The 26357-nt window shown below is 38.2% G+C and overlaps 1 protein-coding gene across 9 annotated transcripts in view; it reads left to right on the forward strand.

Moving 5' to 3' along the window:
- Positions 1 to 26357, forward strand: part of NIPBL (NIPBL cohesin loading factor) — a 167016-nt gene that overhangs the window by 53690 nt on the left and 86969 nt on the right. For all 9 annotated transcript variants that reach the window (XM_065047569.1, XM_065047573.1, XM_065047575.1 and 6 more), the window contains 3 exons: positions 17878 to 18021; positions 20778 to 20943; positions 22118 to 22248. In XM_065047569.1, coding sequence (XP_064903641.1) covers positions 17958 to 18021; positions 20778 to 20943; positions 22118 to 22248 — 361 coding nt within the window. In that variant the 5' untranslated portion in view covers positions 17878 to 17957. The remainder of the gene's footprint in view (positions 1 to 17877; positions 18022 to 20777; positions 20944 to 22117; positions 22249 to 26357) is intronic.

Below are 26357 nucleotides of genomic sequence, written 5' to 3' on the forward strand. Positions count from 1 at the left end.
GTACACAACTATTTTAATACTTTTTTTTCTGCAACTGTAAAGGGCCTGGCTTTGCTGGCTGGAGATCTTTTCTTAAGGAATGAACATACCTGCTTTTCATCCTGAATAACTGTGGTGGTTGTACTAAACTATAGCTACAGTCTAATAGGGGTAGTGTTAGGTCTTGGGATCCAGTGCTTCAAGTTCATCCACTTCATCTGGTTGCAGAGAGATCTTTTGACTGAAGGTCCTTGTATTTGTGAAAGCAAGAATAGGAAGCCTTTGGCTCCTATCAAGAACTGGAACTGGAAGCTGAATCTCTTCCAGTTTCATGAATCTTTGAATAGAATAGTGAAGACTTTGTTGCATCCATTAACCACATAAGGGAAAAAAAAAATGCCTTCATCGTTGTGGATATTTCTAATTTTGTTTAAAAATACTTTTCCAGTTAGAGATGTTGAGTTACCCATTTCTTTTTGCAAGATGCATTTAAAATGCCACTGGTGGTTTGTATTTGGTTTGTTTTTTTTCTTCGTTGTTCTTCTCACTTGCAGTAAAAGGGATTTTTTATGTTGTGTTTGTTTTGTTTTGTTTAGGTTTTGGTTTTTTGTTTGTTTGTTTTCTGTTTGTTTTTTTTTTTCAGTACAACTCTTCAATGTATGTGTCAACTCTATTCAAGGAATAACTTAGTTTCTGCCTTCCATCAATGTAACACAGAACTAGGATTACAAGCCAAAAGTAAAATCTGTAAGATGGAATAGCTTTGGGAAACAAGTAAACTTAAACAAGTAAACTTAAGTGTAGACTTAATTCTTTGCAGAATTTGCAATTTCTGGATTACAGATGCTCTTTTACCTTGTGATGACTTTTTAAAGTGTATGTACTCTTAAAGTGTATGTATTAATTATAACTTGGTCTAAACAGGTTTATGTAGTGAACTTCAGGGAAAGTTTTTGCTTGGTTGCTGTCCATGTCAAGATTATAAATGTTAGATGTAACTTTCCTTGGGGCCTTTGTACTCTGAGTCTCGCTACTTCTCTTTAAAATGAAAATGGAGAAAATGCCTGCTTTTAGTGGAGCTGAAAAAAAATTGAGTGTTCTGCCATTGTTGAAAATATTAATTTTGTTAATATGATTAACAAATGTTGCTCAATTGATTGTTTACACTTTTATTTTTGGAATAGGGAGCCTCAGATTTTGGGAAATACGTTCTTAGTTTAATAAAATATTTTGTCTGAATGGTTGAATTGTGTTTGGATTTATTTTGTTGAAGAGCAAGTCAGGTAGTTATATGCCAGGTATAATAAAGAGTACTGCTAAAGAAAATAAAATTTGTAGCCAGTGGGAGTACATTCTTGAGATAATTTTGTGTTTGGGCTTTTTTTCTATCATCTCCTCCTCTTTTTGAACCTTCCCCCTCCTCCCCTACTTTCTGAGCAACCTGATCTTGGTGTCCCTGCTTGAGCATATGCAAAATCATGGATGCATGAGCACAGAAGTAGTCCTCTATTCCTTCCTCTTCCCTCAAAGGGCAGGGGAGAAGAGAGAAAATGAGTATATGCAGTGTCTTTGGTAACTTGTTGTGGACTATTTACCTCATTAGTACTGAAAGGCATTATTCAATGCAGTGTAGGGTACTTCCAGTGTTAGCTTGGTGGTAATCTTTAGTCATGTCAAATTTAAAGTGACGTGTTTTCTGCTGTTCCTTGTGTTGCATACTGAAAAGAAGAGCTCTATAAAAATATCTTCATGCGCATTACATGTTTTGTGGAGGAATGGGATTGATACATAAATCATGGATATGAGGAAAATGATAAGTTGTTGAGGCAGGAGAAAGGCACATCAGGAAGTTTGTGTGTTTTGCCTTCAGTCAGCTAGAAGCTGTGTTCATAAAAGTGTAACTGTCTGCCTTGTTACTCATTTGTCTTTGTGCTGTCCTCTGAGTCAGCAGAAGGCCTATTCCATAAGAGGACGGGATCCCAGTTGTAGTTACTGATTGCATGTATCTAAACTCATTCTCCAGCTTCTTCCCCAGGCTCTCTATGTCTGCATGCATGTATGCATGCCCATCTGTCTGAGGAACTGAGCTGCAGCTTTCTAACTCTGTCACTCAGCCTCATCCTTGGGAATTGGGAAAGACAGCTGGCAAAACATAGACCTGAGGAAGCAGAACAAAACCAGACTAGAATACAAAGACGTGATATTAAAAAAAAAGTTGGAGAAAGGGTAGTGAAGAATAAACTGTTTGGTGGGTATTCACATTAGTTTCATAGACTGTTCTGTTAAATGGTTGGACTAGATGGTACAGAGGGTCTCTTCCAATTGAAATTATTCTAGGATATTTGGCCTGCTATGGCTCCTTCAACCTTGTGCCTTCTGGAATTGCTGTGCAAGGAAAATGTAGCCACTACAGCCGTATTCTGTGTTTTTCAAAACAGTCTGCAAATGAAGGGAAAATTTCTAGCATGGTTCCTCAGTGGGAAAGTTCCTTAGCTTTTGGTGTCATGGACTATGATTCTGCTTAGCTCTTTGGAGGGAAAATAAAATCTGCTATTGATTGTACACAGTCTGATCTCTTCATATGATCTGCAGTGTTTCTACTTGGTCTCTAGTGATATGCCTTTGTTTTCCTCTAGATTGACAATGTTTCAATCTTGAAATGTCATAGTAAATATCTTCTTTTATTTGTCCTACCCACTTTTATTCTTATTGGTAAGTTTGTACCAGAAGTTGTAACAGACATTTACAATGTGTAACTTAAATGTGAAACTTTCCCTATTTATTAGAAAAAACAAAATTGAAGCTAGTTCACAGATGTATTGTTTGTGTTCAGCTGAACTATTTCAAGATGTGTGACTGACTGTCCAAATAATTAGAAATAAAGGGATTACTCAGACCTTGTCTACCAAATCATACTTACAGCTTTTAATGTAAATTGACAGGAAGTATTCAAGTGGTTTACTTGAGCTACATTAAACGTTTGAGTTTACATTCTCTTTCAGAATTAGGAGTTTGGATTCAGTTGTTTTTATTTTACTGTAAGATTAAGTTACATTAAGTGAACTCCTTAAGTATGAAAAAAAAAAAAATCCAAACTGGTTTGAGGTAGTTAAGTCTCTTAAAGAAAACAAAGAAGGGGGGAAAAAAAAAAAAAAAAAAAGAGTTTTGTGTTCTAGGGAATTTCTGTGCTTAAAGAGATTTTCTTCAAAGGAGTGTACTTCATTGTGCTTGTTTTGTAATAACTGGGTTGTGGTAGTTGTCTCCATGCAAATACCTTTTGGTTTGCTCCAAATTATTGCTTCTCCAAGTATATTTTCACTGTTGACAACTGTTCTGTGTTTCCTTTTATTCTCAGTTGTGTTGAAAATGTTTAACATGGACAGGTCAAACATAAAAAATCCCCAAGCTTTTTTCTGCATGGTCATCATAATTTTGAGATTCTGCCTGATTGTTATTGATGGAATGTTTGTTTATTCTGTGATGTTGGTATTTTTGGAAAATTTGAAAGTTGGGAAGTTTAAGCTTGACTGATGCTGTGAACTTGACCAAGCCTGTGAGCGGTTTTTCAAACGAATTGCTTCAGTTCCTAGGTAGCTTTGGTTTAGATTTGCAACATCTGCAGCCTATCAAGGGTAGCACATAGAATGTGATCAGCTAGGTGAAAGACACACCTGTTTAGGTAAATGCATTCCTCATTTCAGCATGGTTTGCCAGCTTAAGAAACTTCTGTTTGTGCTGCTGACATAGGAGAACTGGCAACAGCAGAAGTTCAGGATGACATAGGGCACTTTCCTAGGTAACTGTATGAATCCATCCCTAGACCTATAAAGAACACGCCTCAATGTAGTAGTATCTTTCATAGCTATTGAGAGATGCCTGATTGTTACCATCTCAGCCCAGTTGTTCATGATGAACTGGTCATAATTTCAGCTTAGCTGATTAGCAGTAATTCCAACACGATACCTCTAGGTGTTGTGTGCTCTATGCTTCAGAGCCTATTAATAACTTTGAATATGTGTGATTTTTGCAGCTGTAGTCTCGTGCTACATCTTCAAGTTCATCATGCTGCAAAAGTTCAGTTGACTATAATGTTCATATGAAGAAAAGCCTTTAGTGACCACACTGTGAGTTCAGTTGAGAAGAAGGAATATCTTGACTGACTAGTGCTATTGTTTTACATGCTTACTGATAATTTTGTTTATAATGTTAATAGGAATGGTTAAATAGGATAAGAAGGTGATTTTTAAGAAATGCCTTAAAGGAAAGAGTCAGCGACTCCTGACACGAGTCATACTTTTGTAGTCACAAAATCATGGAGTTCTATGTTTTTAGGATTGCTAAGTTGGATGGTATATGCCAAAAAGTTTATCCTCAATTTAGAATATAAACAATAAAAATCAATTATCAAGAGATTAAAATTTTTTTATATATGAAGTCTATTATTTGTTAGACACTAACACTGCATTTATTTTAAGTTACTTTTGCTCTCATGTTCAGTCTTCCCAAGCAATATGCTTTTCAAAGTGTTAGTAATCTTAATTAAAAAGTTAAATTACTTTTTTTTTTTTAATGTTAGCATATTTTCCTTTAGAGAGAATCTTATCTGTGTGTTGCATGAGCGGTACAAACTACTTCTTGTAAAATGAACAAGATGGAACAAATTTTGTATAGTGAATGCTATAAAATTACAATAATAATTGCATTACCAGTAATTGCAAATGGACAGTACAACCAAAGCTCTTCATGTGTTTCTGCATGTAGTCGGTAAAAACACTGATTTATTTGATCATTATTTGCCTAATTGTTATGGCATTTGTTTATCTGTAAGTCCCTCAGTCTAATTTTGGAAAGAAGCACCTAATTCCAGTTATATTTTACTGGGGCTGGAAGTCTCTAGACAGTTCCAGTTGTGAAAATTAATTGTTGGATAGAGGAGATACCATGTACTCACTAAAGAAGAGGCTGCAGCATGCTCTGTCTTCCATCTAGCAGCTGAGAGGTGTGAGAATGGATTTGATGTGAGTGGAGGAAACTGGGTGTGCTACAGAGGGCTGTCATGGAGCCTTCGGAGAGATGAATTGCATTGCTGTAGCGAGAGGATGAGGGGAAGTAATACAACAATCCACAGGGAAAGCATCTTAACCACCTGCAGTGCTACCCAGCATCTCTTTCATATGTGTAAGGCACTTAAGTTGAAAAACAGACAATAAGATGAGTATTAGGACAAAGGGAGTAACATATTAATTCCAAAATGAAAAGGCAGTGGCCTGCTTTTGAAATGCAACACACAAAGTATGTTTAGATAGAATTTTACTTTGGCATTTATTGTGGATCTCTGAAGAAATGTTGTTCTTGTGCATTTGTTTTTTTAGTGTGTATTTGAGAAGCCTAGAGGTATTTTAATTATTTTTCAAAGCCAAAAAGGAGGCAAAGTTGCTACCTTAGCAGGTTTATTTCTTCCCAGTTGTGTTTTATAAAGGCTGTAAATCACTTGAAAGAGTAAAAGGACAGAAATGCAATGTTAAAAATTGGAGAAGACTCCTGAATTAGGTAGGTTTTGATTCAGTGTTTACTCACGAGGGTTTTAGCCTGGTTAGTATCCAACCTAATTAAAGAACGAAAAGCCTTTAAAATATAAGTAAATGTCAGTACACAACTGTTTTTAGAAAAGAACAGCACTACTACAAGCGAACATAAATGAGACATTCAAGAAAAAAGTTGAAAGAAACGAAGATACTACTTCCTGTGTCATACCTGTTAAAACTGTTCTGTTAACAGAGATGTGTGTTGCAACCTAAAGCATCTTCATTTGACAGAGCTGATGTAACGAACCATTTTAATTGCTCCTGCTCTTCTGCACGTCTTAGCTGTTTTCTTTCAACAAAATGAACTTTAATATCAGCTGTTGCATGTGTGCTTGAATAAGCAAAAGGGCTGTGCCCACCAAAAGGAGCACAATTATAGTTGTGCTTTGTTGGAAGTTGCATGTGGAATATTTAGTGCTGATAGGAAATAAATGTATGAAATACTGAAGTAGCTTGAAGTTGTTCATTTATGTTTGATGCTCCCAACTGTGCTTAATGTTGTGACTACTGCCAGGCAGAGTCAGGTTTTTACAGTTTAATTCTGTGTTTGCTTCTGCAGGATGAAAAAAAAAAAAATAAACCGGTAGTTCTCAATAGTGCAAGGATGAAAGGAGAACCTCATAGAGAGAACATGTATTGCTTAAAAAGTTGGAAAAAGAACAGTAACAAACTCCCTGAATAATGGGATTCTCCCTGACAGAAGTTTTAGCTGCTTTATTTTACAGAACCAGTGAACATAACTACCCTACTGAAGTATTTAATGTCTAATAGCAGTCAGTGTAATTGTACTTGCAGAAATAATGTGTATTTTATACAGGTTAGCTTTTAAAAACATATAAGTTCTTTGGTTTACATTTTCCAACCTTATCAGTAGGACTTAATCTTGTATCACCAGTAGTATTTTATTTTGGAACGAGGTGCAAGATTTTTGTTCCATTCACTTAAAATTAATCCCCATGTTTTAAGAGGACAACTGAGCTGCCTAACAGTAAGGCTCTTTAAGTAGATTCTGTTTTGTGTTAGTTCTCCAATAAATTAGCAGGAAATACTTTCCTGTAGAACAGCATTCTTGGTTATTTACATAGCCCCATTGATGCTTTGGGTGTTTCCCATGAAAATCAGTAATTCTGAGATACATTATTTTTCTCTTTTGCTGAAATAAACTACACTTATTGATCACCACAACACTTTGTAAATATAATTTAATTTTCTGCAATTTTTTGGGTGAGGTTATATGGCCTGAAAGAATAGACTTTTCTTGGTGCTTAAATGTCTTATTTATGTATGAAGGACTTGATATGGGGTAATTTTAAAGAGTTCCGTGTGTGAAAGCATCCAAATTAAATATTTGAGATGTTGTTTAAAGTTCAGAACGCTGTTTATAAGTGCTTTTTAATTTTTACGTGAATTAAAATGAATAAAAAGGAGAAATTCCTGGGCTTGAAAGAAGGAAATTACTTTAAGAGAAAAATGGTCCTAATGCTGCTGAGGACCCATTCCTTCTTTCCAGGAGACTTGTGTTCTAGTGAATTTTCAGCCTTCGTAATTGCAAGGTAGCAAGAAAGGTCAGCATTTCCTGCTAGATGTTTATGTAGTGTAGATCAGTGAAGCTGCGTACTACGCATAGGTATCTGGCCTCTGCACATGGCCTAGTCTGCTTTCTTGTTGGTTTTTTTTTTTTGGTGTATATGTGGCCTGATTGTGTCAATTCCCTTCTCTCCTGCCCCAGGAAGAGTTATTACAGGTGTAAAGCACAATTATGCCCTATGTTAGTTTACCCTGGCAGAAATGAGTGTGCTCCTGCGTTAAGGGGCATCTTTCCTTGAATCCACAGGCCTCTTGGGCTGTGTGTGCTTCCACCATCTTCACTGGGCCTTCTCTTGCCATTTACTGTGGTGTCACTGCCTCTGCTCGCACATAGGCAGCTGAGACATCCGTGTCAGTGTTACAGGGACTGAAGGGAGTGTTGTTGTAGCCAGAGGAAGAAACAGGTTGCTCTAAAATTTTTTTCTGAAGGGTGCTTTATGTTGAGAAGCAACTTAAAGTTTTTCCAGTACAGTACTTTTCATTAAGGTTTCTTTTCTTACAGTGGTTGTAGTTTGTAGTGATTTGGCCACATGCTATTGGAATAGTTCTAGAAGAACACAGCATGATAATACTGGCATAGAAATTGTGCTAGGTAATTTTCATCTAAAGCTCTTTAAGTTTTCACTTGCTTTGTCAGCATCACCAATTCTGCTAGCTGATCACTTTGTGAACCAAACATACATATTTCACTAGTACACGGAATTTCATCTGGTTTTGTGCTTCTGGGATTTCTGTGTCTGTATTTTCAAACTTTGTTTTTTCTGTAGCCAGTACTGTAGAAAGTTGAAACTGTTCTGTACATATTGTGAATTTCCTGGCTTTATAAATGGTGATGTGTTTTCATGGGCTTTTTTGTTGTTGTTGTTAATGAGTCTTCTGGATTTCTGACAACACCAGCACTGCCTCCCTCCCCCTCCGCCCTTTCTTTTCACCTTCTCCCACATGCCACAACCGCCATGCCACTTTGGTTATTAAACTTAGGTTCATACCAGTTGGCTTTGGCTTCTATTTTAACCTTAGATGGCTGCATCAATGATAGTAATACTATAGTGTTAGTAAAAGTAAGTTGGTCACTTCCAATACAGACTTTTTTCTAGGATTGAATTAGTGTTAAGATGCTTAATATTGTGAATGTGTGTGTGAAAATATATATATCCAGATATCTAAATATATATATTACCCCCAAAGGTACTTAAGTGTTAGACTATGTTTCAGCAACCAGATCTCTTTCCTTAGTATTCTTTGAAATATTTTTAAAAGCATTTACTTCTGTAAACTTGTAACAGAATTACCGTCACTGTATCAAACTGTAGCTCTGGTATGGAAACCAGAAATCCGCCCTCTTGTGGGTAAATCTGTGTAATGTACCTCATTCATGGTATCTTACTTAAATGAGAACTACAGTATATTCATTCATTGTCTTTCTGCTTCTCTGCCTCATTCTTTAAGAGATTTTTAAAATCTTTTTTTTTAGAGACAGTTTCTGGACATGATAACTGGCAGAGATTCAGGTAGTAACTAGTAAGAAAAGTAGTTTATTGCAAAATGCGGAGCTTTAAAACTGGCTATGAGGCAAGGCTTCTTAAATTTCTAATAGCATAATTGCTGATTTAAAATAGAATTTCCCTGCTCACCTGAATTATAAAATAGCTGATATGAGAGTTGTAGTGGTTTGAGTGTGCAGCTGCAGAAGTCAGCTTTGATTATTGTGCTGTGGTTACATCAATATGATGTCACTCAATGTATAAGAAATGAAAACCACTTGTTAAAGTTTTTCTATTTTAAACAAAGATTTCAGAATATAAACTAAATGAAACAACTATATTTAAAGTATTCTATTGAATAGAATGCTTAAAAAAAAAAAAGAAAAAGAAAAATATGGAGACCTAATACCATAGCTCTTCTCTAAAATTTAATTTTAATCCACTTAGTTTCATCTTTAATCTTCTCCTTGGAAATATATTAGTTCAATCATATATAGTTTATTTTTAACGTACAAAGATCTAATACATTAAAGAATATCCTGGAGTATGGGGAATTAAACATTTAAGTGTACATAGGAAATTTCTGAATCCTGGGTTTGGTTACTTATCTTTGCATTACTATTGAGTCTTTGTATTACTGCACATAAACAGATTTTTCCTTTTATTATGTTTTCCACCATTCTCATGTATGTACATAGCTGAGTTGTGGAAGAACTGGTGTATTCATTTAGGAGACAAGAATGTTTTTCAGCCAAGACGAAAGCCTCATAAATGCAGAGCTTGAACCTTTGTATGGTAACTACTGGTCAGAGTCCTCTCGTCATTTTCTTGATAGTCAGATGCTGCAGTATCTGCAAAAAAAAATGCAATTGCAGTTTGTTTCTTTTTTTTCTTGGATTTTTTTTTTTGGGAGGGTATCTGTTGTTTGCTTGGGTTGTGTGCTTTGTGTTTTGGTTGGTTGTGGTGGCTTTTTGTTGTTTTGTTTGTTTGTTTTTCATTCCCTGGTTGTGGTGCCTCTTCTTTTCACTGGCAATCACAAACTCTTTACCTAAATTGTTCACAACTTTAATCCTTTCCTCCTCCCTTGATTTTACCTGTGCCTGTCCGTTCTCTCTAAAGAGATTTTTTTTCTTGTTAGTTGTCCACTCTGCCTTTAGCCAGTACTATGGTGAAGAAATGCAGAATATATAGAGAGATGAATTGCAGAGAGGATGCACATGATGCAGCCCAAACCTTGTGCTGCCGTTCTACCAACCACGTCTTTACTTTCTTCTTAAAAAAAACCCTCAAACAAAACAAAACCAAAAAAGCAAACAACCACCCCCCCACACCAAAACCTAATAACCCACAACACTTTAACATTTTGATAAGAATTTTCTTTGAAATATTGATTTGCATTAAAGGAGAATATACATTACTGACCATTACTGAGAGGAGCAACCAGCTTGTGTAGCGGGTGAGTCCCACTCACACTGTGCTGCAGCAGCAGGTGTGGTACCTTGTATAGCAGGGTGCAGAGAGCACTTGTCGCTTGTCAGCCCCTCTAACTTATTGCCAGCATCCCAGAGTGCTGACGACCACGGTTGCCTCCAGGTGGAGAGCTTGTCTCAAACAGACCGTGGCTACGTAGACTGAGGAGGTTCTGTCCCGAACGGTGGCTGTTCAGGTCTCCGGCTGCAGGGAGTGCCAGAGCCTGCTGCTGCCGGGGGAGGGAGGCCAGCACTCCACCTGTGTGAGGTGTGAGCAGGTGCAAGATCTGCTCGACATGGTTGTGAAACTTAAAGAGGAGGTTGAGAGGCTGAGGACCATCAGGGAGTGCGAAAGGGAGATCGACTGGTGGAGTAACACCCTGATGTGCCAGTCGGAAAGGTCCCAGGGAGGTACCCCCCAAAAGGAGATGGACATCCTGCCCTCTCCGACAGAGGCGGAAGTCCTGAGACGGCCCCGCCCTTGTTGCTGTCGGGCAGAGGTAGGGGACCTAAAAGATGACGAAGGTTGGAAGTGTATTCCGGTTCGGCGTCACGGGCAGCCCCCCTCCCTGCCTGCTTTGTCTCCCCAGGTGCCCCTCCGTAATAGGTTTGAGGCTCTGGATCTTGAAGAAGAGGTAGGTGAGGAGGTGGTGCCAAGCCTGCCTATAAGATCACATAGGAAGAGGCGGTTGACTTCACAACTTAAGACTGCCTCTGATAAGAAAGAAAGAAGGGTGTTTGTAATAGGAAATTCCCTTCTGAAAGGAACAGAGGGCCCAATATGCAGAGTTGACCCTCATCTTAGGGAAGTTTCTAGTCTACCTGGAGCCCCGATCAAGGATATCGCTAGAGAGCTCCCCAAACTGGTGCACCCGACAGACTACTACCCACCGCTGGTCTTCCAGACAGATGGGGAGGAAGCTGCTTCCCGTAGTCTGAGGGGAATGAAGAATGCTTTCAAGGTCTTGGGAAGGATGGTGAAGGACTCAGGGGCTCAAGTGATCTTCTCTTCACTCCTTCCATCTTCAAGTGACGATGTGGGATGGAATAGGAAAATTCAGTCTCTAAATGGTTGGCTCCAAGACTGGTGCTACAGGCAGGGCTTTGGATTTTTTTGATAATGGTTGGTTTTATAAGACACCAGTCCCGACAGTGTCACGCGGGAAAGGTTTATCTCGCAGGGGCAAAAGGATGCTGGGGCAGGAATTAGCTGGGCTCATTTGGAGAGCTTTAAACTAGGCTCGAAGGGGGATGGGGTTGTAGCTGGGCTTGTCCCAGTGGGGCAGCATTTTAAAACTGATGAGGACCGGGTGGCCTCCTGTGCCCCTAGGGAGAAATTGGTGTGCTCTGCTTGCTCCCTGAAATGCCAGCACACCAATGCGCGCAGCATGGGGAATAAGCAGGAGGAGTTAGAATCCTGTGTTCAGTAGGGAGATTATGATCTGGTGGCAATTACGGAAACATGGTGGGACAGTTCACATGACTGGAATGTGGTCATGGATGGCTATGCCCTTTTCAGGAAAGACAGGCCAGCCAGGCGTGGTGGTGGAGTTGCTCTCTATGTGAGAGAGCAACTACAATGTACTATATTCTGCCCAGGAGTGGATGACGAGTGAGTTGAGAGTGTATGGGTCAGGATCAAGGGGCAGGCTGGCAGGGGTGATAGTGTTGTAGGTGTCTATTACAGGCCACCAGATCAGGCTGAGGAAGTTGATGAGGCCTTCTATGGGCAACTGAGAGTGGCCTCACAGTCACAGGCCCTGGTTGTTGTGGGGGATTTTAACTTCCCTGATGTTTGCTGGAAGGACCATTCAGCCAGCCAGCCACAGTCCAGGAGGTTCCTCCAGTGCGTTGATGATAACTTCCTCATGCAGATGGTGGAGGAGCTGACTAGGAGAGGTGCACTGCTGGATCTCATCCTCACTAACAAGGAGGGTCTGGTCGAAGCAGTAAAGGTTGAGGGCTGCCGGGGTTGCAGTGACCATGAGATGGTGGAGTTCAGCATCTTGTGTGGCAGGAACAGAATAGCAAGTAGAATTGTAACCCTGGACTTTAGCAGGGCTAACTTTGGCCTTTTCAAGCAATTGCTGGGGGAAATCCCATGGGCAAGACTGCTTGAAGGAAAAGGGGCCCAAGATAGCTGGATTGCATTCACAGATTGCTTCTTCCACGCTCAGGATCAGAGCATCCCCACACGTAGGAAGTCAAGGAAGGGAGCCAGGAGGCCTGTGTGGTTGAATGGGGATCTGTTGGGTATGCTCAAGTGGAAGAGGAGAGTTTACAGGTCATGGAAGCAGGGGCTGGCCACTTGGGAAGAATATAAGGCTGCTGTTAGAGGATGTAGGAAGGCAGCTGGGATAGCCAAGGCCTCCTTAGAACTACAGCTGGCGAGAGGGGTCAAGGACAGCAAAAAGGACTTTTTCAAATACATAGCAGATAAAACTAATACCAGAGGCAATGTAGGCCCACTGATGAATGGGGTGGGTGCCCTGGTGGCAGAAGATACAGAGAAGGCAGAATTACTGAATGCGTTCTTTGTCTCTGTCTACTCTGCCGGAGGCAGTCCTGGGGAGCCCTGTACCCCTGAGACCCCGGATGAAGCCAGGTCAATGGAGGAGTTTGCTTTAGTTGATGAGGACTGGGTTAGGCAGCAATTAAGTAGTCTGGACATCCATAAATCAATGGGTCCAGATGGGATGCATCCGTGGGTGCTGAGGGAGCTGGCTGAAGTCATTGCTGGACCGCTCTCCATCATCTTTGCCAAGTCTTGGGAAATGGGAGAGGTGCCCGAGGATTGGAGTAAAGCAAATGTCACTCCAGTCTTCAAAAAGGGCAAGAAGGAGGACCCGGGTAATTATAGACTGGTCAGCCTCACCTCTGTCCTTGGGAAAGTAATGGAACAGCTTATGCTTGGTGCCATCTCAAGGCATATCAAGGACGAGAGGATTATTAGGGGCAGTCAGCATGGCTTTACCAAGGGTAAGTCATGCTTGACCAACCTCGTAGCCTTTTATGAGAATGTAACAAGGTGGATGGATGATGGCAGAGCGGTGGATGTGGTCTACCTTGACTTCAGTAAAGCCTTTGACACAGTCTCCCACAGCATCCTCACAGCTAAGTTGAGGAGGTGTGGTCTAGACAGTAGAGTAGTGAGGTGGGTTGCAAACTGGCTCAAGGAGAGAAGCCAGAGAGTGGTAGTCAATGGTGCGGAGTCTAGTTGGAGGCCAGTATCTAGTGGAGTGCCTCAGGGGTCAGTACTGGGGCCAATATTATTCAAGATATTCATTAACGATTTGGATGAGGGAATAGAGTGTACTATCAGCAAGTTTGCTGATGACACCAAGCTAGGGGGGTGGCTGACACGCCAGAAGGCTGTGCTGCCATCCAGCGGGACCTGGACAGGCTGGAGAGTTGGGCGGGGAATAAACTGATGAAATTTAACAAGGAAAGTGTAGAGTCCTGCATCTGGGCAGGAACAACCCCAGGTTCCAGTATAGGTTGGGAAATTACATATTAGAGAGCAGTGTAGGGGAAAGGGACCCGGGGGTCCTGGTGGACAACAGGATGACCATGAGCCAGCACTGTGCCCTTGTGGCCAGGAAGGCCAATGGCATCCTGGGGTGTATTAGAAGGGGGGTGGTTAGTAGATCGAGAGAGGTCCTCCTTCCCCTCTACTCCGCCCTGGTGAGACCACATCTGGAATATTGTGTCCAGTTCCGGGCCCCTCAGTTCCAGAAGGACAGGGAACTGCTGGAGAGGGTGCAGCACAGGGCAACGAAGATGATTAAGGGAGTGGAGCACCTCCCTTATGAAGAAAGGCTGAGGGAGCTGGGTCTCTTTAGTTTGGAGAAGAGGAGACTGAGGGGCAGCCTCATTAATGTTTATAAATATATAAAGGGTGAGTGCCATGAGGATGGAGCCAGGCTCTTCTTGGTGGTAAACAACGATAGGACAAGGGGTAATGGGATCAAGCTGGAACACAAGAGGTTCTGCTTAAATTCGAGAAAAAACTTCTTCTCATTGAGGGTGACAGAGCACTGGAACAGGCTGCCCAGGGAGGTTGTGGAGTCTCCTTCTCTGGAGACATTCAAAACCCGCCTGGACACATTCCTGTGCAACTTCATCTAGGCGTTCCTGCTTCAGCAGGGGGATTGGACTAGATGATCTTCTGAGGTCCCTTCCAATCCCAAACATACTGTGATACTGTGGTAAAAAGGAAGAAGTTAACATACAGGAATAGCACTTCAAATGTGTGCTTATTATCTTTAGCATGATTTTTTTAAAATGTTACCTTCTATCTTGGCTTAGCTTTACTTAATTATTCTGTATTATGAATGACTTATTCTCAATATATGCTGCTGTTTCACTGGTTTTCTTTCATTGAGGGGTTCTTTGTATCACTTCCTTTGTGTACTGTAGTTTCTTCTTCCCTTAAATGTTTTTTATGATATTCCTTGTTTCTTACAAAGAAGCAAAAGCCAAAATACATATATACTGAATATGCAAGACCTCATTTGCATGTGTGCAATTTGGATTTCTGCTTCTCTGTCTGAACTGCTATACCACACTGCATTGTTTACAAGCTTACCGATGCAGCAGTTCTTTGATTTCCTTAATTCAGCTAAAATTAACTAACAGGTTTATTTTTTCAATCTAGAGGTAGAAATGCTGTACTACTGCTAATAGCTACTGTACAAAGATTATAATGTAAAATTATTTTAATACTGGGAAATGTTGATTATTCTTGATTAATTGTGAGCTGCTACAATGTAGTGTTTGTTACAGCTGGAGAATGAAAAAAAAACAAGAAAAACCAAAAAACAAACCAAACCAACCAAGCAACCAAAAAAAAAAAAAAAACACCACAAAAAAACAACAACAAACCAACCAACCAAAGCAATAAAACTTCCCTGACATGGAACAATTAATGGTTTGGCTACTGTTTTGATGTTTTGTAAGAAAGAATGTATCTCATTTTCAGCTGCCATATTTGAAATTCTTTAAATGAGTGAGTTTATTAACGTTCTCAGAGACATCAAATTTGGGTTTTAGTTTAACTGGATCTGTGTCTCTAGTTCTGGAATTGAATCCCACCTTGTTTGCCAGTTGTATAAGAGACATCATTTGCTTTCAACACAACAGATTTGGACCCAGATATTCCTATGTGGTTTCTTTGTATTGTTTCTTGTATAAATTAATCCTATCACTTAATCCCATCACTCTCCCTTTGTCTTTTGTTTTACTCTTGTCTGTTTACTCACATCGTCATAGTTACAAAGACTTTGTAGTGTAAGAGACTTCTTGAACCGTTGTGCTTTGTTCCCAGCTGGTGCAGGCGACCGCATCCTTTGCCTTCTGCAACATCTGTGTGATCCATCTTTAAAGTAATGGTGTTGCTTATCTCTGTTGCTGGTCCTAATGGAAGACCGTTCCAGAAAGTGGCAGCTCTGATGGCGAGAAGTTCCATTCTGATTTTCTTCTTGTTTATTTTCATGCCTCCATTTATTGTTGTATTAGCATTGCCCAGTATCATTCTTCCTCTGTAGACTTCTTTGACTACCTTAGAGAGAGCAACCACATCCCCTCTTGACCTTTGTTTTGTTAGCTAACCAAAGCAACCTCTTCTACAGTCCTCTTACAAAGAAAGTTTACTCTTCCTCTGACCATCGTAGCTCACTGCACTTGCTACACTCTCAAGTCTCGATCTTACCAGTTTGGGTTTCTTATCATGTATCTGTGGAGAAGGTTTTTAACTTAAGTGTGTGGCTTTGGAGGAATTTTTCCCGTTGAGTATCAGCATAATTAAATTATTGTGGCAGTAATCCCAGGAAAGAACTTGCATTAGTAGTGGCTGCTCCTGATGCTTACCACTTTGCCAGGTGATCAGGAAGGAAAAATGGGCAGATTTATTTATTTATTTATTTATTTATCCAGTCACTTATTTATTCATCCATTTATTTATCTATCTATTTATTTATTTGTGATGTTGTTGTTTCTGGGTTACACACAAGATTTCCCATAATATTGACTACTGACATAGTCAGCTTTGATGCAGACATGACCTTTTTATTGTACATATAATTTCAGTGTGGAAGCTGTTTTTTAATTTCTTCAATTACTAACCTTTCACTGAAATCTTAAATGCTGAAAGTATTCACTCCTGTGGGTTGCTCTTGCAGGTTCATAGTGGAAAACATTAGGTTATCTTTTCTTTTTTTACCCTGTACTCTCGCTTGCTCTTCCTTTCCTCATTTGTGAAACTAAGAAACCACTGGAATTCTGTGTATATTGGTATTCATTTGGGGTAAAGAAACTCAAGTATTGAGTAGTATTTGAAACTTTTCTGGGTGTTTGAAGGACCTTTTCTCCTGGATTAAAAAAACCCAGACACAACAACCCACAAAGCATATCTATCTGTAGCAGTTTCCTTAACCAGGTTTCTGTACACATACTCTATTTTTTTAAAACAAATGTAGTTTAGTGGTGAGAATGAGTCTGTGGCAGGTGCAGCAAAGGAAGTAAGCTCATTGTCAGTTCTCTGTAACCTCAGTGTTGGTATTTTTTTCAAATAATTAAGTTGTTTTTCTAGATAGGGAAGCCTTGAAAGTTTTCAGTGTTTTGTGACAACTTTGAGCAGGAAAAATATTTGAAACATTTGGTTGTGCTGATTGGAATCTATTTATTAGCGGTGGTGTCCTATGTATTGTCATTGGTGGGACATAAGAAAGAATGAGATAAAAATTACTAAGGAAATGACAGTGATCCTTTTGTTTGTATGTGTCGTATATGTAATTCTCAAAAATGTTGGCTTATGAAGTAATTGTCAGCAAATCATGATTTCAACATCTTCAGTACATAATATAAATGCTTACAGAAGAAGTCTTTTTACTGTTTTCCAAACTGTTAACACAGGTGCCTCTCTATAATAGCTAAACTCATTATATATCAAGTTCTTTTTTAAAATTTATTTTGTTTGTCTTCAGAAAATATAATGTTCGGTTTTCCTCATTACATTGGTGTAATAGCGGATTGTAATGTGTGATCTTTGTGAATCTTTGCTGTTTTGGAAGTACAGTAATGGGGTAAACAGTTTTTTTTCAGTAGTTGAATGTAAACTGTTCTGTTTTACAGGAAATAAATGAGTTGGTCCAGTGGTGTCTAAACCTTTTCTTTTTGTGGAGGAGGTGATACAGTTTCTGGTGGTTTAACCAGACAGTGTTTAATATTAAAGTGTTAATTTCAGATCAATTTGGAAATACCTACTAGTTATTAGGCATACTAAGATTTTATATTTGTCACTTTGTTTACTCCTTGAATTTTACATCTGTAGGTTATTCCTTTTGTTTGCGTTTGTTTCTTTATAGCCTCGTCTTATATGAAAAATACTTCCTTAGCAAAACTGAAAAGTGAATATAGCAGCTGATACTTAGGCTGGTTATGGACTAAGAGCTATCCACTTCAGTATGAACTAACAGAAGCCTTGTTACCAATATTCAAATTGGTACTGTAAGACCTGAACAAATTTTCCTTTGATTGCCTTATGTTGCATGTTTTTTGATGAAGGGTTCTGCCTCTGAGACCTGAAGCTTGCCTTTTGATTCCTTAGTACCATTTGATATACAAAATCTGCATTGTTCTACCCACTCTTGACAAAATTTACTTGGTATGCATCTGAGGTTTTTATATGTGTTGCATTTATGTAACTGCATTTAAAATTCTAAAAAAGTAAACTGACAATTTTTTTTCTTTCTTTTTTTTTTTTTTTTTCCTTAGTGCTTGGGAGATGGGAAGTAATGATAGCTGGCACCTGAACTAAAATATCTGTGTAGGCACTACTATCCCAGAACTTCAGGATGAATGGGGATATGCCTCATGTTCCCATCACTACTCTTGCAGGGATTGCTAGTCTTACAGACCGTGAGTACTCTTCTTTTTCTTATATTTGCTATGCTGTTTTCTACCTCTTTAATAGATATCTGCATTTTCAAAATACTAAAAATAGTCTTATAAAATAAGTTCTTATAGGTAAGTCTGTTCAAAATCAGATTTGGCATTAAAAATGTTAGTTTTGTCATTGCTTGGATTTTAAAAATATATTCAAATCCTGCTAATTTAAACATGAAGTGAAATGTAGGTAAAAAAAAGCAAAAACAAAACAAAAACAAAAACAACCTTGAAAAAACCTGAAACAAAATATAGGAATTGCTTGCTTGGACTATCATTCAGTAGCATATCTGGGTACCCCACAAAAAAAGGAAAAAACATAAATCATAGAATCATTTCAGTTAGAAGGGACCATCAGGATCATTGAGTCCAACCGTAACCTAACTCTGGCACTAAACCATGTCCATAAGAAACTCATCTATATGTCCTTTAAATGACTTCAGGGATGGTGACTCCACCACTTCCCTCAGCAGCCTGTTCCAATGCCTGACAACCCTTTCCATGAAGACTTTTTTCCTCATATTCAATCTAAACCTCCTCTGGCACAACTTGAGGCCATTTGCTCTTGTCCTGTCACTTGCTACTTGGGAGAAGAGACCAAACACCCTCCATGCTACAACCTCCTTTCAGGTAGTTGTAGACAGCGATAAGGTCTCCCCTCAGCCTCCTGTTCTCCAGGCTAAACAGCCCCAGTTCCCTCAGATGATACAGTTCTTACCTAAAAAATTTATCTCACCATCTTCACTTGGGGGTTGAGAAAGAGAGAGGATTAAGCTGATGCTGAACTAACTAAAGAGTTGTGGAATACGGTGAATATACTTGAAACCTAGTTCCTTAGTTTTGGACAAAGTACAAAAAAGTTATTCTCATTTTTAGACGCAAAGCATGGCTGCTAGAATGGAAATAGGCAGCTGAAGCTATGAGTCTTCTTTCTCAGCTGCTGAGCCTACAGAAGGAGCAGATGGGGTGTGTGCACTGTCTTTAAATATGTCAGGAAAACAGAATGCAAGGAAAGGAAAAGCACTGTTTACATTAAAAGCTGATACTGGCACTAAACCAAATGGTTATAATGTGACCAAAAATACATTTCTCACAAAAACTAAGAGGAGATTTATAATTACTGTAATGACGTTCTAGAACAACCATTGCACTAAGAACAGTTGGGACAAAGATGCATCTTGTTTATAAAGTATAAGGAAGAGTTTATAGCTCAGTTGTCTGAGGATAATTGGACTCAGTGACCCAGGTACTTTTTCTGAGCTCTTGTTTTTATTATTATACTGTTGAAATTTGGAGACTTTCCAGGAGACAATGAAAGTATATGCCCAGCAATTGAATTTAATTGTCTACAGTAAAAAAAGCAGATATATTTGAGGAAAAAAAAAGTTTTCATGTCCTTCTGATATTCTGAAATATCAGATTGGAAGATGCTGCTTATGTATGTAGAAATGTATATGTGTATCATTATGAATGCCTGATAATGGGCCATCAAGATGCAAATCATAAGTTTCTCGGCCATGGGCTGTTTTCCAGCATTAAGTATTTTCACATAAGGTCATAAAGGAAGTCAAAATACTTTACGGGTAAAAGTCACTGGCCATATTCCTGTTGCAAGACTTTCTTGAAACACTGAACTACCTTTTGTGGGATTAGCCTTTCTGCTATGTGCATTTGTTTCTTTATCTGTTGTATTTATCTCATGTTTAGAAACTCAGGAGCAGCTGAAAGAAAAAGGCTTTTAACTGCTTCACCTTATTTTTCTCTGCATGAAAAGAAGGAACTGGAATGAGCAAGTCCTCTTGCCCTAAAAACATGGAGGACGTGATGACTAGAGGCAGGAGAATAGTCTAGCTGAATTTATACTGGTTTAATAGATATATTTTGCTGGTCTTGACATTTTTTTCCAAATTTCTGGCACACTTAAGGTAACCTGATGAAAGTAATGAAAGCTAGCTATTTCAATATTATACATTTCTATCTGAATTGCAATTTATTTCTAAATACAGTAATGTTATACACTATATAGAGGGGTAAAATAATGGAATTCTTCCCCCACTGCCTTCCCCCCCCCCCTTTTTTTTTAAAAAGAAAGAATTTCCAAATACAGAGGAGCCAAAAGAGTCTATTTCACTTAAGCTGTTTTTTTTTCTCAAGCTATTTCTGATGGTTCAGTTAAAACCTTTATCACAGAGTTTTAATCAGCCTGGGAACTTGAAGTCAGAGTCAACTTGTTTTCAGGGACCCATGAAGGTGAATTCTGTAGGTAGCTATCATTTTAGCCTATTCTGGCCCATGCCTCTCCTGTCTCTGTTCCTCTGCCAGTCATCTGGTCAAGGCTTTCTTTATATGATACACCTCCTTGTTACATCTGTAGATGTAGGAACAACCTCTGAAAGTAAAGTGTGCTTCTTTATGATCTGATTGAAATATTGTGATGGGTTCCAAAGCTGCCATAACATATTAAATAACTTACAAAAGTGTGTGTTTTTTAAATAATACTTGCATTAGCACAATTTAAAAATTACAGTAATATAGTAATATAACTTGTGGCCTTGAGTGCATTACTTTGTTTAAAACAGGGTCCAGCATGTGTGTTTGTGTTCATGACTTTAAAAAAAATCTTCCCTATATTTTTCTGTCTGTCACATGAGGGAGTAAGAAGGTGCCAGTCTTTGTATGCTTGTGTTTCATGCAATGATTCTGAATTCCTTTCTCTTTTCTCGTAACAGTTTTGAACCAGCTGCCTCTTCCATCACCTTTACCTGCTACAACAACGAAAAGCCTGCTTTTCAATGGACGGATAGCTGAAGAGGTGAACTGCCTTCTGGCTTGCAGGGATGAAAATCTGGTTTCACAGCTTGTACACAGTCTCAATCAGGTGTCAACAGATCACATGTATGTATTTTGAACTTCAGCTGTATCAGATAACTGTCCTTATTCCTTGAAATCAAAATTAACTGGATTGAGAAGTATGTTTGTGAGAATCTGAAAATTAGAACATGCAGGGTTTTTATTAGGCTTGCTTAGCAGATTACTTGCTTAACTGTATTAAGTGTCAAATGGTCAGTCCATGAGAATGTTGTTAATTGTCCAGCAGCCCTTATTCATAACTGTAGGGGTTATTTTATTTAACAGATCTGCTGCTATTCCATTCTTCCAAGTTAGAAATGCAGACTTTGTGGTGTTTGTGCAATACTCATTTGTGTCCCACTTTGGTTAGTAATGTGCAAAGACGAATTATATACCCAGTATCACAGAAAAAGAAAATTTTCCGAGATGCCCATGTAAAGCCCATGCCAATTCTGATTAGGAGTTCAACTTAAATATTTTAAGAATTGAACCAGCAAGTATGCTAATGTAATATCTTTGGGGGGTTTTTTTCTGTTAATTTTTAATTTTTTCATTTTTCCCCAGTGTCCTTTGTCAACAACCAACTCTGTCTTTTTCCTACGTGTTCCAACCAATTGTTTTGATCAAGTGGAAGTAGCTTTTAAAAGTCCTCAAAGCAAACAATAAGTGAAAGCATGGATGCATTTACAGCAAATTCATAGCTTTTTTTTTTTTATGATTCAGAGGGAATCCTGTCATGTCAAAGAAATGCCAGTTCCAATTTTTAAAATAAAAGATTCTCAAAGCATTGAGCTGCAACCTCAATCTTATACATTCATGCGTATGTTATTTTCACTTCTACGATAAAATTTTCTTGGTGTTATGCCAAAATATTCTTTTGTGGAGAAAATTGCGGTATAAAAGTGGGCATAGGAAACTTTTTATAATAGTCTGAAACTGACAGCCATGTATATATAAGTGCTTAGTTTCAGAAAATAATTTTGGAGACTAGTAGGAAGAGCTCTTCATCCATTCTTTAAAGAAGGGGGGGCAGAAATTGAGGCAGGGAACAGAGCTTTGCAGACGTGTTTTTTTCTACATTTTAATAGTAAATTGTCTTCTTTCATTTTGGTTTTGGTTTTTTGGTTTTGTTTTGTTTTGTTTTCTCCTACTTGACTCATAGTTTCTTATAATTTGAAAATGCATTTGCCTCTTTATTTGCTTACTTCCACAATTCCAGAGAGTTGAAAGATAACCTTGGCAGTGATGATCCAGAGGGAGATATACCAGTCTTGCTGCAGGCTATCCTGGCAAGGAATCCTAATGTTTTCAGGGAGAAAAGCATGCAAAACAGATACGGGGTACAAAGCGGTAAGGATTTTTGATTATTTATTGTCTGCATTTTATGTTGTTCTGTAAGTTTAGGTTACTGATACTAACCACAATTATATATGGAGCACAATTGTGATATTTATGCCCTACCTTGTATTTGATAGTTGTATAAAGCCATGTACCTTGACATCTTCTAAGCGCAATTGTGTTAGAATAACCATGAAAATAAGCTCTACCAGGTGGGTTTTTTTAAAAAAAAAAAAAAAAAAAAGTTTCATTTCACTACTAAATTTAATCTCTAGGATGAGTGATTGGATTTTATTTTACAATTATTTTATTTGAATTTCTTTATAGCTAGGTTCATATATTGTTCTTAGTAAATGATTGAAGTTGGAAAAATATGCCTTAATCTTAGTGAAAATCTGTAGCATTACGGTGTGTCATTGCAGTGGTAGTTTTTAATAGTTCTGGGATAAGGAATAAAGTTGAATGACCCATACTTAAGAGTTTCCCCCCTGTCATTCGTCATCGTGGCAATTCGCGATGCCCTACAGATTTTACTGTTTTGACAGATGTAGTGAGATACACTGCTGGATAGCAAAGATGAAGGAGGAGAGAGACCAAGCAAAGGATTAATTGAACAGGTTCTAGGTGTAGATCTGGAGACTTGTACTTGAAGGATGTTCTTTAAATACCAAACTATTAAATGAGTAGGAGAATTTACAGATTTATCCTCACACTGAGGAAGAGCTTTGCTATCTCTGTACTGAAGTGATACAGAAAGAAGTGCTACTGGAGTCCACAGGGGATAGGAAGTGTTGGGTGTTTTTAGAGGGGGGAAAAATAATAAAATGAGATTATTAGGTTTGTTCGTCTAGGCTGGTGAGTAAAAAGCCGCACAATATTTTAAAAGAACTTGCTAAGGACGGAATATATGATTTTCCTTGAAAGAAAGCAAAAATCTGCTGGAATGGAAATGTGAAAGACAGTACTAAATATTTGTAAGTTCAAATATATATATATATATATATATATATATATGCACACACACACAAAACCATACATACATACATACATACATATATACATATATACATATCCTGAAATGCAAGCTCTGAAAACAGTCTCCAGATTCTGTGTTTAGTGGTAGCTGTGGTGGAGTATGATTTTTCCAGCTGTGGGAAGAGTTGTGATTGTTCTGCCAGTTTGCAGAGTGGTCCAAAAGAAATACTCACCCGAATTAGAGTTTTCCACCAGTTTTGTAAAGTAGAATAATTTTTGCCAGTGCAAAAAGGAGACATCGTTTTTGAAATTATCTGTTCCAACAGAGGTTTTTGAAAGAAAGACAAAGCAAGTTAATTTCTTTCTAATTTTTGCTCTTCATGTGCTTTACAGGGAGAAATGCTTTTGTAGCTTGATTCAGTAGGTTAAGAATAATCCTTAATGAAATAAAAGCACCTCTATCTTTAGTAAATATGCTTTGGCCTGTGCTCGGAGGAAGTTATTAGTTCAGAATAAAAGATAATTCAACATGAAACTTAAAATAATAGTTGGTGTTATTTTAGTAAAATTAACAGAGGTGTTTCAGAGAACCAGAAGATATCAGACTTTAAAATTATCTTGAATATTTAATTTTATTTTATATTGTTATAAATGCTTGTGCCAGTACAAGCATTGGAAAGTAAGTGTGAAATCTGAAAGGTGGAAAGAAAGGGGCAAGAGGGGAAAAGCATAGGTGTAGAAGAATGAAGTAAGGCTCTTTTCTAGTGTTTCAAATTCATGTCTTCTGCTGTTCTTACTGTCTTCCTTCTGAATGTTGTCCTTCCACCTTTGGGTCCAGCATATGGTGAAATCAGTGCTAGGTACTGTGACCCCATATTTGTAATACCCACAACTGAGAAGGAGCGAGGGCAGCAGGATCCCCCCTGTCTGTTTACTCAGCCTGGCATGGGTCTCTGCACCATGATCCCTTGAGTGTCAGTTCCAGCATTACTGTAGACAGAGTGAACTCAAACTGGTTTCTCCTAGCCTTCATTTTTGATGCAAGAGCAGGAGGATCACCTGGCTAAAAAATTACATTAAACACAGAATAAAATTCTAGGTTCAATAGAGTTTGTCAGGAAATAAAGACATCTTCAGAAAGCTGAATAGTCTGTTTTCAATTCTTATGAAAGCTTAGGTTTTTAGATTAGATTTTTACTTAGATTTTTCAGTCTGTTTTCTGTTACCAGGTTGTCTGAATACACTGAGTCAAATCACCATGCAGCATCAGGCCTAACATTGTACAAAGGGCAAAATGTTAATTTTATTTTAGAACTTTTCATCACATGACATAGAAGGTTATGGGTGCCACCTTGCAACTATATCTGTCTTGCATCTTGTAGTAGATGATTGAAGAGTATTTCTTTGTAATTATTTATTTAAAATTAAGATATTATTTAGTTTCAGTTTTCTTTATAATTTTTGCACTTTTTCCTCTCAGTGTTTTGTCTGTGTCTTTCAGCAAATATGTGTTGGAATATCAGCTAAAATAGTATATTGCAATAGGTTAGTATTCATAGCATCGCTTAGGGTTCAGAAAAGACTTAATACTTACTTTAAGCTATTTATCAGAACTTGTGGATTTGGGGGCATTAAGATCTTAAGCATCTTTCAATAATGTCAATTTCTTGTGTAATTATTTTCATTTATACAAGGAGTCAAGTGTAAGTGTGTTTGTAAAAGGGAACAACTTTGCAGACATACACTTTCAATAACTGAAAAATCACCTGTTGGTGAGCAGTTATCTTAAGCATGCATAATGCTGTAATACAGTTAAATTATACAAGATTTCTTCTGTGGCCTCAAGCTGTGATGTAGCACATTCTTTGGCATTTAGTGGGATTGGTAAAATACGTTTATACATATCAGTGTTTTCCAAGCAAAAAAGTTGTAGTCAAGACTAGCAGTATGTGTTAAGTAAAATCCATTCTAGTAATGTTACTACTAGGATGATGTTTTCTTAAACCTGAACATTACCAACATCCAAAATTAAGGTTACATTTAAGAGATTCTTAAATATTTAAGGTATGGAAATACACATGGAAGCCATAAATCTGCTGCTTAGTGATGTCACAACAATGTAAAAATGTACAAAAAGATATTTTAGTGCTAATGGCCACAGACTAATTTCAAGTCCTCTTCAAACTAAATGTTGGCTTATTTTTACTTCTTTCATTATCATTATCAGGCATACTTGCTATCTGTTTGGAAACTTTAGATACACTGTTTTTACTCTTGGTGATTTTTTTTTTGTTGTTTTTTGTTTTATTTTGGTTTTGGATGGTTATTTATTTTCTTCTTTTTTCTTTTAAGTTACCTAGATTGAGCCTCCCATGTTGCACACCTCGCTCAACAGACAGAGAAGTGAGAGCTGTCTGTCACAGAATAAGTTTTATGGGTTTTTAAGTGACGTTAATTAAATTATTCATTTCTGTTACTTTTGGAAACCAAAAACTACCACATTTGTGGTTCAAAACATGTTTTAAATGTAGGGAGGAGGAAATAGATGTGTTTTAAAACTATTTTAAAAGTGTAGTCTGTGTTTTAAGCATAAAATGAAACTTAGTGTCACAGTTCATGCCTGTATGGGCACATTCTTCAGCTTTCAGTACCTGAATGTTAAGTAGTTTGACTGAAATATCATACCTAGCTTCCTTGAGAGTGGCAGGGAGAGGTGAGCGGACAGTAGCCTGCTGGGTGCTGCCTTCAACACAAAACTCCTGGACTTTCCTCTTCAGTTGCCTCTATGCAAGGCAACCAGTGTCCATTTACACAAATCTCACAGGCTGCCCAGGGAGGTTGTGGAGTCTCCTTCTCTGGAGACATTCAAAACCCGCCTGGACATGTTCCTGTGTGACCTCACCTAAGTGTTCCTGCTCCAGCAGGGGGATTGGACTAGATGATCTTCTGAGGTCCCTTCCAATCCCAAACATACTGTAATACTGTGAAATCTTGCAGGAGTTGAGGAGTCCCCTTCTGTTACTCAGGACAATGAAATGTGCTCTGTATTGAAGTATGGAGATCTCTGCTTTTTTTTTTTTTTTTTTTTTTTCCTTCCAGCACAACATGGAGTTTCACTTCTATTCTAGGCTAGTTTTGGTGTGCAC

Source organism: Columba livia, chromosome Z (genome assembly GCF_036013475.1).
Source record: "Columba livia isolate bColLiv1 breed racing homer chromosome Z, bColLiv1.pat.W.v2, whole genome shotgun sequence".
NCBI lineage: Eukaryota > Metazoa > Chordata > Aves > Columbiformes > Columbidae > Columba > Columba livia.